Here is a 12,699-nt window from a genome sequence, read left to right on the forward strand (position 1 = left end):
TATCTTATATGTTTCGGGCTCTTAAGTTTGGCTGGTTTTTCGATTTTTTTAGATTATGATTTCTGGATGCTTTAAATTCGTAACTTTAGAAATTTGTCGTAAATCTCTTGTGTGTGACTGGATCTCTTGTTTTTCTGTCTAAACAGGGGCTTGATTGCAGAGAACTGAAGAATGATTGAGATTTGAGAGTTGAAAGTTTTGCTCGCGCTTCTGCTTAAGAAGAGGTTATTGCTTTCTGTTACTATTTCAGGCGTGCTCTTTCTATTTGAAGGTTTGGACGAGGGAAGGTGAAGTTCCGACGAAGTGGCCTGGAGAGTTTATAGGAGTGCGAAGGCAATGGAGCAAAAACATTTTCTCATGTCCGCATTGGGCGTGGGAGTAGGTGTCGGAGTCGGGCTTGGTTTGGCTTCTGGGCAGACTGTGGGTAGATGGACGGGAGCCAATTATTCTTCAAATGTCATTACAGGAGAGCGGATCGAGCAGGAGTTGCTGCGACAAGTTGTCGACGGCAAACTAAGCAACGTCACCTTCGATGAGTTTCCTTATTACCTCAGGTAAGGGACGACATACATTTTATCCTGCGCACCCTTCTCTCTCTTACTAATCTTTTTAGGAAAATAATATCGTAAACCCTGCGTAATTGTGTAATTTATGGAATACACCATCTCTTTTTTTAATTATTCTATCGTTCGTTGGATTTTGGACATGTTAATAAATATCGTTTTCAAGGCCTGCGGAAGTTCAGATTACATCATCATTTTGCAGAGGTGCAGAGTGCATTATGGTTGGGTGATATTCCTCTGTCAATTCCTTCACGGATTTCGAAATTATTGGGTTTCTCACCCGCTTGTGATCTCTTCCTGTTATTACCAAATTTTGATCGACAGAGGAGTTCTAGTGTTACCCGGCTCAGTAAGTCGGGGCGCACTCCTTGACAACATTGAATCCACTGTATCAGACGGTGGAACCGACAGTCGTAAATTACAGAGTCATGGTGCTAGCAATTTTGGGATCTTTTTAGGTTTACTTTCAATAATTTGTAGTTTGACTCTACTATACCCCGAATATGAAAGCTTCATATAGGTACCAAGTTCCAAATTTATTAATTTTAACAAAGAATTTCACTGTGCTACGTTATACCAATAATTACTGATATTCCGCTGTACAATACTTTTGCTCACTTGTACCAAATTCCCAAACACAACACTTTTCCCTGCTCTTTTTAATATTTCAACCTTGTCCTTAAAATCATAAAAAATGATCTGTCATTTTTTTATGATTTTGTTTTAATAGTTTAATGTAATAACAAATTTCAAAAAATACATTGATGATCATGGTGAAATTTGAATTGTGGGTCCCCCACAATAATAATAATAATATCATTGTGTTAGATATGGAAATTAATTCTTCCCAAGTAATAACCGTAAGTGCCTATTGATTTGAGTGGTAGTTACTTGCTGCCCTAATTTTAAAGAAATTTGACCAGGTCAATGTGCACTTGGTGGGGTAAGAGTATGAGTGGATGGGTAGATCCCATCTTGGGTTGTCTTTAAATTAGTTCATTTTAGCCCATTGCTTGAAGAGGGGCAATGTTGAAATTTTAAATAAAGGGGGAGAAAATTGTTTTGTAAGTATTTAGGTTCAATGTGCAAAATTATTTCATAGGGGAGTATCAGTAATTAATTAATTATAGAAATACTTTAAGGGAGATACTGAAAATTTCCGTTAATTTAATATGCTAAAACCAGTAATATCTTATCCTAATAAACTAACTCTTCCATGGCTTCAGAACCTCATGATATATCTAAAAAAGAAAAACGAAGAAACAAAAACAAAAAATCTAATAAACTAGACATATTTTTTTTCAAAACCAGAAAAAGCTACTATGCCTATCTTATAAATTGCCCAAAAAACTTGCTCTTTAAAACCCCCTTGTGAGGATCAAGTTGGCAAAAACCACCATCTGCATGGTCCTAAGCACACATCTATCATTTTAGCCAAAATAAAGATGCTCATGATTTTGTATTATTCTACACCAATTCAAGGTTCTACAGAGCTACCAAATGATTTAGCATTCTTCTTTTGGATGTCAGTTCCGCACTCATTCAATGTTCTAAGCAACCACATGATTGTACAATGTAGAAGAATACCTTTACAAATATAAATACAGACCAGCTTTCTTCTTTTTCCTCCTCGTCTCGGCTTATTGTCCTTTTGCAAATTTGAATTTATTATTAAGAAAGCAAGCAAATGAATCGGCAATTCAGGAACATGGTCAAGAATTGTTATTTTGCTGATCACTAATAAGGTGCTGTTGCATCCCTAATGAGTTTTGTCCCCCCCCCCCCCCCACCAAAAAAAAAAGGAGAGTTGAACTCATGACCTCTTAATGAGGTTTTGTTGATCTTTAAAATGGTTGCGCCTACTCTGTTTTCCAAAATAAAATGGAAATTTTATTTAACTCCATGTTAGTACATGGTATTCCAAGATCAGTCTACGTATTTGTCCATGCTGCCCTTTTCCATGTGGCTTTAGCCTAGTAGCTCACTGCTGCATGGTGGAAAGGATAGTTGTTCTTCACCTCTTAATGAGTTGACTCACACCTGTGTGTGTGTGCAGACACTTAGTTATTTGCATATGTGTCCGTGTCGTGTGATGTACACTGGTGGTGAATCTGCATAACTGTCTCGAAATTATTGTCCAAAGGTCTGGACAACTTAATTGTAGTGTTCTCAGATTTTGTAAAAAATAGTTCTAAATTGCTTTGAGTGTTATTCAGGTACTTTTTCTGACCAACTTATCCATGTTTTTTGTAGAGCTGTCTTTTTTGCATTTTGTAGGAGAAACTCTGCATAACTCTTATTACTAAAATACTCTTTATGGGGGATTTGATCCAATAAAGTAGTAGTTGGGAATAATGTAGACCGAAGGATGAACAAATTCATGTTCTTCCTGCTGTCTTCCTGTTGAGAATATAAGCTCCAGATTATTAGTTTATATGTCAGGTTAATATGAGGATAGGCTCAGACTGCTTGACATATGGGCTACTAGGAATAGGTTGATATTTTTCATTACCGGGATGACAGGATATGAAGTGCTTATTTTACTCATGGATACTAGACAGTTTCCATGGTTTATTTATGGTTGTCTATCTAAATTTGCCTTAGACAGTTTCCTTGGTTTATTTACAGTTGTATATCTTAATTTGCCTTTTTGCTTTTATGTATGCCTCTTTCATTGGTTTATTCGAGTCTAATGTCATTTTATTGTTGATCTTCTCAATTACAGTGAGCAAACACGGGTGTTACTGACAAGTGCTGCCTATGTCCATCTGAAGCAAGCAGAATTTTCTAAGCATACTCGGAACCTCTCCCCTGCAAGTCGGGCCATTTTGCTGTCTGGACCTGCTGGTAATTTAATTGTGTCTATCCTTTCCTGTTTGGCCTAAAGATATTTATGATTCCATTTGCATTTACAATGAAGTCTGATTACAATTTTTTTATATTCTGAAGAGCTTTACCAGCAAATGCTTGCCAAGGCATTGGCCCATTACTTCGAAGCCAAGTTGCTCTTGTTAGATGTAACAGATTTTTCTCTAAAGGTAAGTAGTTATTTGCAACTTTTATTTCCTTTCTATTTTCCTTGTCGTTTTTCCAAGGGGAGTGGGGGAGCTGGGTGGTACCAGATTATCAGATATGAGAGAAAAGATGGGTCTTGTCCCAGGTCGGCATCTCTTTGGTTTTCATAGTTCCTAATGTTTTTTTCTTATCAATCAATGGACAAAGATGATGATAATGACATTAGTCATTGTGTCCTGGTACAGATGCTGAGCAAATATGGCAGTAATAGCAACAAAGAACCCGTAAGTAGAAAGACTCAGCTGTTTCTCTTACATTAGATCAATTGGGTCATTCAGTTTCCAAGTGTTGTCAATCAAATATAGCAGAATTTTTGAGAATGTTGATAACTAATTTTGGTTGTGCTGGGTTCGTGTAACCTTTATTTCATTTATTTCCAGTACATGTATAAGTCATCATATTTTGTGATGCTTCAATTGGAGAGATAAGTTAGCCAATTATGTTATGCTTCTATGAGATAGATGAATTAGGCAACTATTTTCCAATTATCTCCTCATATACTTGTAATTTTTTTTTCTGTAGTCCTTCAAGAGATCCATTTCAGAGATGACAATGGAGCGGATGTCCAATTTACTTGGTTCCTTTTCAATGCTTCCTCCTAGAGAGGAAACCAAAGGTAATAAAGACCATTTTGCATTTTATTCTTTTTGCAGCAGATGTACTTAGTTTTGAGTGTGATTTAAAAGGTTTCTAACATGTTTCAATTGTTGCTCTTCGAACACTTTCTGCTTTGATGTTTCCACATTACACAACTTACCTGTTTCTGTGTCCATGTCTATGCCATATCTGGAGAATCACCATAGTGCAACAACAAGAAGAATGTAATTCTTAATGAAATGAACGATTGACTGCAAATCTGTGTTATAGAATGAGAGGGTGCTATTGTTTTAACCTTCCATTTTTAGCTAGAGCCATCATTTATTTATTTAGTTGTGATTATGTACTATTTTCTTGATAGTCATTATTAGGCTGGCAATGCTGATCACTAGGAGCTATATAATAAGGACAGAGGCGTTACTGTTCGACATGGATATGGGGTGTCTGCTTGACAGAATTTTGAAAAATGAAATATCCATCTATGTAAACTGGGGATGAGATCCAGACACCCACTTGTTTATTAATCAGGTTGGAAAATCCGACCTTAATTCAATCCAGTGAGAAAGAACGCCACCCAGTTGCGCAGCACACGCTGCCCCTGCTCCCAGACACGGGTGTGCGCGTAATGACCACCGCACCCCCCTGGAAAGATGGAAATGACCAGGGTTGCGGCGGTCATTTCGCGCAACCCTGTGGGCGCAGGGGCGGCGTGCACTGCGTGACCGGGTGGCATTCTCTTTCCCTTCAATCCATTACAGAACCTTCCTGTCTATATAAAACTGGGTTTTGAAGTTAATATCATGCCTTTATGTTTTTTTGGCTAATAAAAGTTTTGCAAATTTAGCCATGACTATGATATGTTAAAATTTATTTTCAAAATTCTATGTTTTGAGGACATCTTTGAGTTTATATTATTTGACATAGCAACAACATAGTATCTCCAACCCCATCCCACCCCCACCCCCCACCCCACCCCACCCAAAAAAAGAGAGAGAGAGAGAGAGAGAAACAACCTTCTGTATTGAGTGGTTGCACCGTACCACCAAAAAGTGTGCAACTTAAGACTTTGTGTATACATGTAGAGGGAAATTTACAGTTGAGGCACTTATGAGCAATGTGCAGAATGTAAAAGTGAGGCACTTGAGAGGTATACATTCAACTTCATACTGCTGTCTGGGTTTTACAGTACCTTTTCCCAGTTGTATTGTAAATGACAATGAGCAGAGCTTGGCTGTGCTAAATCAGAAAGGCCTGTGAGTCTTATCTGGAAGACACTGAATCAAAAGTAAAAAAAAAATGAAGAAAAAGGTGATATCAGTTGGCAGAACCAAACAAGGTACAGAAACTAAAAGTATGTCATTTAGCCGCTCTTTGCAGCTACATGCCTCAGAACTAACACTGAACACTCCTTCCTATGTGGGAAACTAGAGTAAACATGCCAACACAAACCCTGATTTGGTGTAGGTTAATATGCTATTTTAACAAGTTCTTATCTATGTTGCTGTTCAGCCAGCAATTTTAATTGCCAGATTAAGGAAGATTATATTTTCTGAACTTTGAAATTTATTAAACTTCTGCAAGAAAATTTTCTTGCTTTTATAGTATTTTGCATCTATGATTGCATGACCAGCTTCAGATTTTTTAAATAACTGATTAACTTTATAGTTTAGTAATTGTCCTCCCATGTCCTGTTCTTGGCTTTTATGGTGTTCTACTTTTCTCCTTGCTTTCTTCACTGCAGGTACATTGCGGAGGCACAGCAGCGGTGTAGATATCAGGCCAAGGTATGCACATTAGGAGTTCTTGAGAGATCACAGTAAAGAAATTTCAGTTACCTGTCCCATGTTGCATCTAAGTCTGTATCTTCTTTCTCTGTCAGGGAAATTGAATGTTCTAATATTCCTCAGAAGCTTCGTAGAAATGCCTCTGCTGCAGCTGACATCAGTAGCCTTGCTTCACAATCCGCTACCGTTAATTCAGGTTGTTACTCAGCAACTTTTATACTTCAAAAAGACTATATTTTCTTTTGGTGCTACTCTTTAAAACACTATCTGAGCCTATAATCTAGTTTTTCATGAGGAGCAGAACCCATTAGCATTTGTGGATTTAACTTTTTATACTATTTTGTGGCTTTTAACTAATATTAATTATATACATACAGATTGTCACAACATTAGGTTGTTTGTTCCTTTGGATTACTATACTGATGAATGGGAAAAAGGTGGTTGTAACTTTGATGTAATATCAGGGGTTTTTTTTTTTTTTTGGTTTTTGGGTTTTGGGGGCGTGGGGTGTGCAGAAGTCTATCCATATTATATGGTAGGATTCAATTTCTTTACCTTCCTGTTTAGGTCAAGTAAAATGGATACATTCAGTTAATGAACTAGTCTGCGGTTTCAGTATTGCTCAATTTTAGTATCGCCTGAAATATTCTGCGGTTTCATCTTGCGGATGGTACTTTATTCGTACATTCTTTCAGAGTTAAAGAGTACTAAACTCTTTCCTGTTTGTCTTATTGTTACCCTTTTCAAGTTTTCATTTGTCAAAGAATATCTGAAGGTTTTTCCCCCCTTTTTCGACATTACACACCATACTGTATAATATGTAGAAAGCTCCTATGTGCATTGCTCATATGATTTGCTCATCAACTAATTCCCAATAAACAACATAATTCTTACTCTTACAATCTCGTATACTTTCTTCAATTCTTTAGCTCCTCTGAAGCGCACCAGCAGCTGGGCTTTTGAAGAAAAACTTCTTATACAATCACTGTACAAGGTAATGTTGTTATGAACAAGTTGCAATTATTGAAATGTAAAAAAGGTTTCTAAAAGATCCTTCTCCCTGGTTTTCTATTTCAATTTTAATTTTATAAAAAATGATACTTTCACCTCATTTAATAATTAGCTATTCATGTGGCTTCTACAAACCAATTTTGACCTCTCTCTGCAGGTTCTAGTTTCATTGTCAAAAACCAGTCCACTTGTCCTCTATGTCAGGGATGTTGAAAACCTTATCTTCCGATCACAAAGGATATACACATTGTTCCAGAAAATGTTGAATAAACTATCAGGATCTGTTTTGATACTTGGTTCACGGATGTTGGATCCGGGTAATGACTATGGAGAAGTGGATGAGAGGCTTACCCTTCTATTCCCTTATAACATTGTTATTAGGCCACCTGAAGATGAGACACACCTTGTGAACTGGAAATCACAACTGGAAGAGGACATGAAGATGATCCAGTTTCAGGATAACAGAAACCACATTATTGAGGTTCTTGCTTCAAATGATCTTGACTGTGATGATCTGGGCTCAATCTGCCTTGCAGACACAATGGTTCTCGGTAAATACATAGAAGAAATTGTGGTATCAGCAATTTCTTACCATTTGATGAATAACAAGGATCCTGAATACAGAAACGGCAAGCTTGTTATTTCATCCAAGAGGTCAGCCTAGCAGTTTATATGATATAATGTGAGATTTGGTTAGCTTAATCCCAATTCTATCTCTAACTGGTTGGTTGGTTTAACAATGTAACAGTTTGTCCCATGGGCTGAGCATATTCCAGGAAGGTAATTCTGTTGGTGAAGACACTCTAAAACTGGAAGCAAATGCTGAAGCTGCGAAGGTCCATTCTATGTGTCATATTTTCAGTTAAATATTATGAAATTGATGTTGCAAGCCCTAGTATGATTTGATTATGAAATTGATGTTGCAAGCCCTAGTATGATTTGATTATGCTTCTTAATTTTATTGGTTACAGGAACCAGAAGGGGAAGAGACTGCTGGAGTGAAACCTGAATCAAAGGTTGAAGGTCAGACCCCTGAAAGCAAAACTGAAGCAGCAGTTCTTGTGGTGAAGAAGGATGGTGAGAATCAAGCCCCTCCATCAAAAGCGCCTGTAAGTGCAGTGCAGTCAATATCATAATGGATTTCTCTTATGACTAACTTTTGCTTCTGTCGGCAGTCTTTGTGCAAGTTTTATGATTTGTATTGTAAGGACTTCAGCTTTGTAGATGACATAGGTCAACTGTTTCCTCAGGACTTGGTTCTTTCCGGTTCTTAAGTTTCCCTTGACTATGTGTTGGAAGTAATCTAGAATTTTAATTATTTTCCTGACAGGAAGTTCCTCCAGACAATGAATTTGAGAAGCGCATAAGGCCTGAAGTCATCCCTGCAAGTGAGATTGGAGTGACATTTGCAGATATTGGTGCACTAGATGAGATTAAAGAATCTCTTCAGGAGCTGGTCATGCTCCCCCTTCGAAGGCCAGATCTTTTCCAAGGAGGGCTTCTAAAACCTTGCAGAGGAATATTGCTATTTGGGCCTCCTGGTACTGGGAAGACAATGCTGGCCAAGGCCATTGCCAATGAGGCTGGAGCAAGCTTTATTAATGTCTCCATGTCTACCATCACTTCAAAATGGTTCGGGGAAGATGAAAAGAATGTCCGAGCCCTTTTCACCCTTGCAGCAAAGGTCTCTCCTACAATTATTTTTGTGGATGAAGTTGACAGTATGCTTGGGCAAAGGACCAGAGTTGGGGAACATGAGGCCATGAGGAAGATTAAGAATGAGTTTATGGCACATTGGGATGGGCTGTTGACGAAACCCGGTGAACGAATCCTTGTTCTGGCTGCTACAAATAGACCATTTGATCTCGATGAAGCAATTATTAGGCGGTTTGAGCGCCGGTATGTCTGCGTAAAATTTACAATTTCCATTAGTGAAATATGTGTTCACTGGTCTGACTACCCAACATCATTTACATAAAATACAGTGTTGGTGTTCCAAGTTATTTCTAGGAATTGCATGCCATATAGTAATGATTCCAAAAGATAATTGTGTCTATGGGTGAGATGTTTACTCATCTTACATGCTTTGCTGTAATGAACAGAATTATGGTTAGCCTGCCATCTGTGGAGAACAGGGAATCAATCTTGAAAACACTATTGGCAAAAGAGAAGGTTGAAGAAAGACTAGACTTTAAGGAGCTTGCAACCATGACAGAGGGGTACAGTGGGAGTGATCTTAAGGTTTGTATCTTCCTCAAAATCATTCATGAATTGATTTGTGATAAGCTGCAGTTAACAAGGGCAGTAAATGTTGAAAACAGAACTTGTGCACGACAGCTGCTTATCGGCCTGTCAGAGAGCTAATCCAACAAGAGAGACTGAAGGATTTGGTAATACTCTTATTTTTTAAGGTTTCCATCTGTTGTCTCTATTGGTGTTGGTGGTGGCATTATTGGTATATTTTCTTCAGGGCCTTTCAGGCACCCTTTTTGCACCATGGGATGTACGATTTATGATTTTCTAATCGTTTGCTTAACTTCTTGTTGCAGGAGAGAAAGCGGAGAGCTGAGGAAGGACAAAACTCGGAAGACGGTCCAGATACAATAGAAGAACCTAAAGAAGAGAGAGTAATTACCCTCAGACCATTGAATATGGAAGACATGAGACAGGCAAAGAATCAGGTAATATCCAAGTGAAATTTCTTTTTGCCTGTTTTCTTCAACAGCAATGTTGTTCTCATTTATACATGGCCAACTTGTCAATGAACAGTGTTCCATTTTCCATCTGAATGTCCACATCTGCTTGCTATTAAATTTAATGCAGGTAGCAGCCAGTTTTGCAGCCGAGGGATCTATAATGAGTGAGCTGAAGCAGTGGAATGACTTGTATGGGGAAGGAGGTTCAAGGAAGAAGGAGCAATTATCATACTTCCTTTAGAGAGGGAAAAAGAAGGCAATTATATACACCAATTGAACAGATACATTCTCTTCGAAAGAGAGAGAGAAAGCTTTTGAGGAAGGTGTCACTTGAAACTTAAGTGTCTGGACACCTGAATTGCTGAAGAATCAATCAAAACCACTGGCAGCAAAGGTGAATGTAAATCCACTGCAAATGTAGTTTGCTCGAGTTGGCATTTGATGTTCTTCACCTTCAATATATTAGGTTATTGGTGTGGAATTGTAGAGCAAGTTCCTGGTTTCCTTTCTAACATGCTTCACCTGAGAATGCATCGAGGGGACAAAATTAGAGGGACTTGTCTACATCTCTGAGGTTATGGTGATCCATAGGTTATGCTGGCAACCAACTGCCTCCAATTGCTGCTGTGTTGATTGTGGTGTTGTGTTGTGTTGTGTTGTTGTTGTAGTATTTGGAAGTGTTTTATGTTTTTCATATTGTAGGAGAAAGAACAACTAATTCTATTGAGATTATTTAAAATATTTGTGTAAGCAATGAGGAAGTAGCTTGTTTTTATTCTTAACTTGTGATTTCCCTTTGCCATAAATTCAATGAATATGATTCCCTTTTACTTTCTCGCTCAAGCTCACTGAACTGATTGAAGGACTAGTTGTCAGGTGTAATGTGATGGTGTGACATGACTGTCCTGGACTGATGACTAAGAACCTGCTATCATGTGACAATTATAAAGCCTTTTTCCCTTGGGATCCCAACTGGGACAGTAGTCTTTTCCTGGGCTGATCCCCTGGACCTGTAAAAGGGTCAATTTCCTTGGGCTAGGGTAAGGCGGGTTATGTCCCGTTGTAATTTAATCTCATTTTTTATTATCTAATAAAGTTTTGGGGGCTTCTCGGTCTCAGATAATATTCTGGATTTAAAATATAAAAAAAAAACACCCACGACTTACCCCTATGATGAGAAGAATCTACCTTGAAAGCTCCATTAAAGCTTCTCTCAGATGATTTGGTGAACAAGAATCTTTTGGTCCCTTACTCACAAGTCACCAAGCGGCAAATTAAAGTTTTGAAAATCTAGGGTTGCATTTGGTATACATTTTAGGTCGATTTTGCATTCTCGGATGATAAAAAATAGTTCTTTTATGCATTTGAGAATGCAAAATCAACCTAAAATGTATGTCACACACATCATAAGAATGTGGGAGAATGCATGTTACTCATGAGAGTACATGTGTGGTTGAATGTGAGTCTTAAATTGACCAATTATCCTAAATAGTCAGAATCATGACCTCATTTTGCCATGTAGCTGAACTAAAAGTGGTAGTATCGCCGCTGCATAATTTCTTGGGGCCACCCGCCTGAGACTCACTAGGGTCCAAAAGCTCCCGGTTCGTGCGTGGCGCGGGGGTCATGTATGAGCCCGGGGGGATTTAGTCGGCCTAAAATCGGATACCCCTCATGTCTCAAATTAAAAAATAAAAAAATGTGGTAGTATCCCCTCATCTTATATGGCCATACCCACTTTCCCCATCAATATATAGCTTCGATGACTGGAGACCTACCACCAAGCCAAGAGTTGTTGGTTCATGTGGCAATTCAAAAAGGGGTGCATTGGATTATACGGAATGATATGACAATTTAAAAAAGTTTTATCCAAAATAAAGATATGAATGCAATATTGTAAGGAAATTTAAAACACAACTGAGATAATAGAGAAAGAGACAATACGATTTATAATGGTTCATCAAGTTTGCTTACATCCAATTGAAAGTTTTTTTTTCACACTTCGGCTTTTCCACTAAGTGGTCAATTTCCCAATAATATTAATTGAACTTTCTCGCAATTGTTTTTGGGATCACAATAAATCCTTGCAATATAGTTTCTACATGACTCATTACATACCATCGGTTGTTTCTCAGCTCACAACTAACCATGGATATACTCTATTTCCCACAACAACTCTTTGAGAAGTGTTTGATCAAGGACATGATCTGGTCTCCTCCGCTAGTAGCTCAAAAATATTTTCCCCTTATTATTGTTATGGAAAAAAGTTAAATGAGAAAGCGGCATAGGATAAAAATTAATTATAAAATATAAGTTTGACTTTTTTACATTTACTTGGATTGAGCTCTCTCTAGAGAGCCCAGCGCCCAGGGACTGCCCAGGGGGTATTCAGCGGTTGGGCTGTGCCGCACACATCCCACTGGTTGATTGGGTATGCATCAGGATGTGTGCAGCACAACCCACTCCTTGGATGCCCCTTGGGCACTCCCTGGGTGCTGGCTTCCCTGGAAAGGAGCCGAATCCCATTTATTTGTCTTGATTTCTTATTTTTTTTGGGCAAAGGGTTGGGTCGCCAACTTTCGATAAACTAATGGCAAAAGAATGGGGTGGGGGAGAGGGGAGCGGAGGGGAGAAGAAGACATATATGATAGGCAGCCTGGCTGCATGCCCAACCTTTGTGGAGACTCGCTCAGGTTCTCGTACGGGCCTGAGTCACACAGATGGAATCGAAGAGTGGGACCCACCTCTCTTGGATTCTATCTGTGCGGCCCAGGCTGTACAAGAACGAGAACTTGAGTTGCACTCGCCTCACCCCGCCGTCCTTGACTCCCTTCTAAACTAACGGATCTTTATCCTCTCAGGTTTCCTGTCCGGTACAGTTCGTATGGTTCCTCTCATAGGGGTCGAAAATGACCACATTATCGCCTGCCAACAGATCCTTATTGCGCCAGATGCGGCCAAGCTGAAACAGTG

At 38.7% G+C, this 12,699-nt stretch overlaps 1 protein-coding gene across 2 annotated transcripts; it reads left to right on the forward strand.

The window, feature by feature from the left end:
- Positions 1 to 203: 203 nt before the first annotated feature.
- On the forward strand, positions 204 to 10,523 carry LOC122664377. Of its 2 annotated transcripts, none has more exons than XM_043860171.1 (16): positions 204 to 554; positions 3,289 to 3,410; positions 3,513 to 3,601; positions 3,824 to 3,862; positions 4,161 to 4,254; positions 5,977 to 6,019; positions 6,115 to 6,215; positions 6,949 to 7,013; positions 7,188 to 7,684; positions 7,779 to 7,866; positions 8,002 to 8,133; positions 8,361 to 8,929; positions 9,133 to 9,271; positions 9,352 to 9,420; positions 9,580 to 9,711; positions 9,854 to 10,523. In XM_043860171.1, the coding sequence occupies exons 1-16, from the start codon at positions 337 to 339 to the stop codon at positions 9,965 to 9,967; spliced, it is 2,511 nt and encodes an 836-aa protein (XP_043716106.1). In that variant the 5' UTR covers positions 204 to 336; the 3' UTR covers positions 9,968 to 10,523. The 2 variants fall into 2 exon arrangements, with proteins under 2 accessions (XP_043716106.1, XP_043716105.1); XM_043860170.1 differs by having other exon boundaries at positions 205 to 554; positions 8,002 to 8,139.
- Positions 10,524 to 12,699: the final 2,176 nt, after the last annotated feature.

The sequence above is a fragment of the Telopea speciosissima genome, chromosome 6, assembly GCF_018873765.1.
Source record: "Telopea speciosissima isolate NSW1024214 ecotype Mountain lineage chromosome 6, Tspe_v1, whole genome shotgun sequence".
Taxonomy (NCBI): domain Eukaryota; kingdom Viridiplantae; phylum Streptophyta; class Magnoliopsida; order Proteales; family Proteaceae; genus Telopea; species Telopea speciosissima.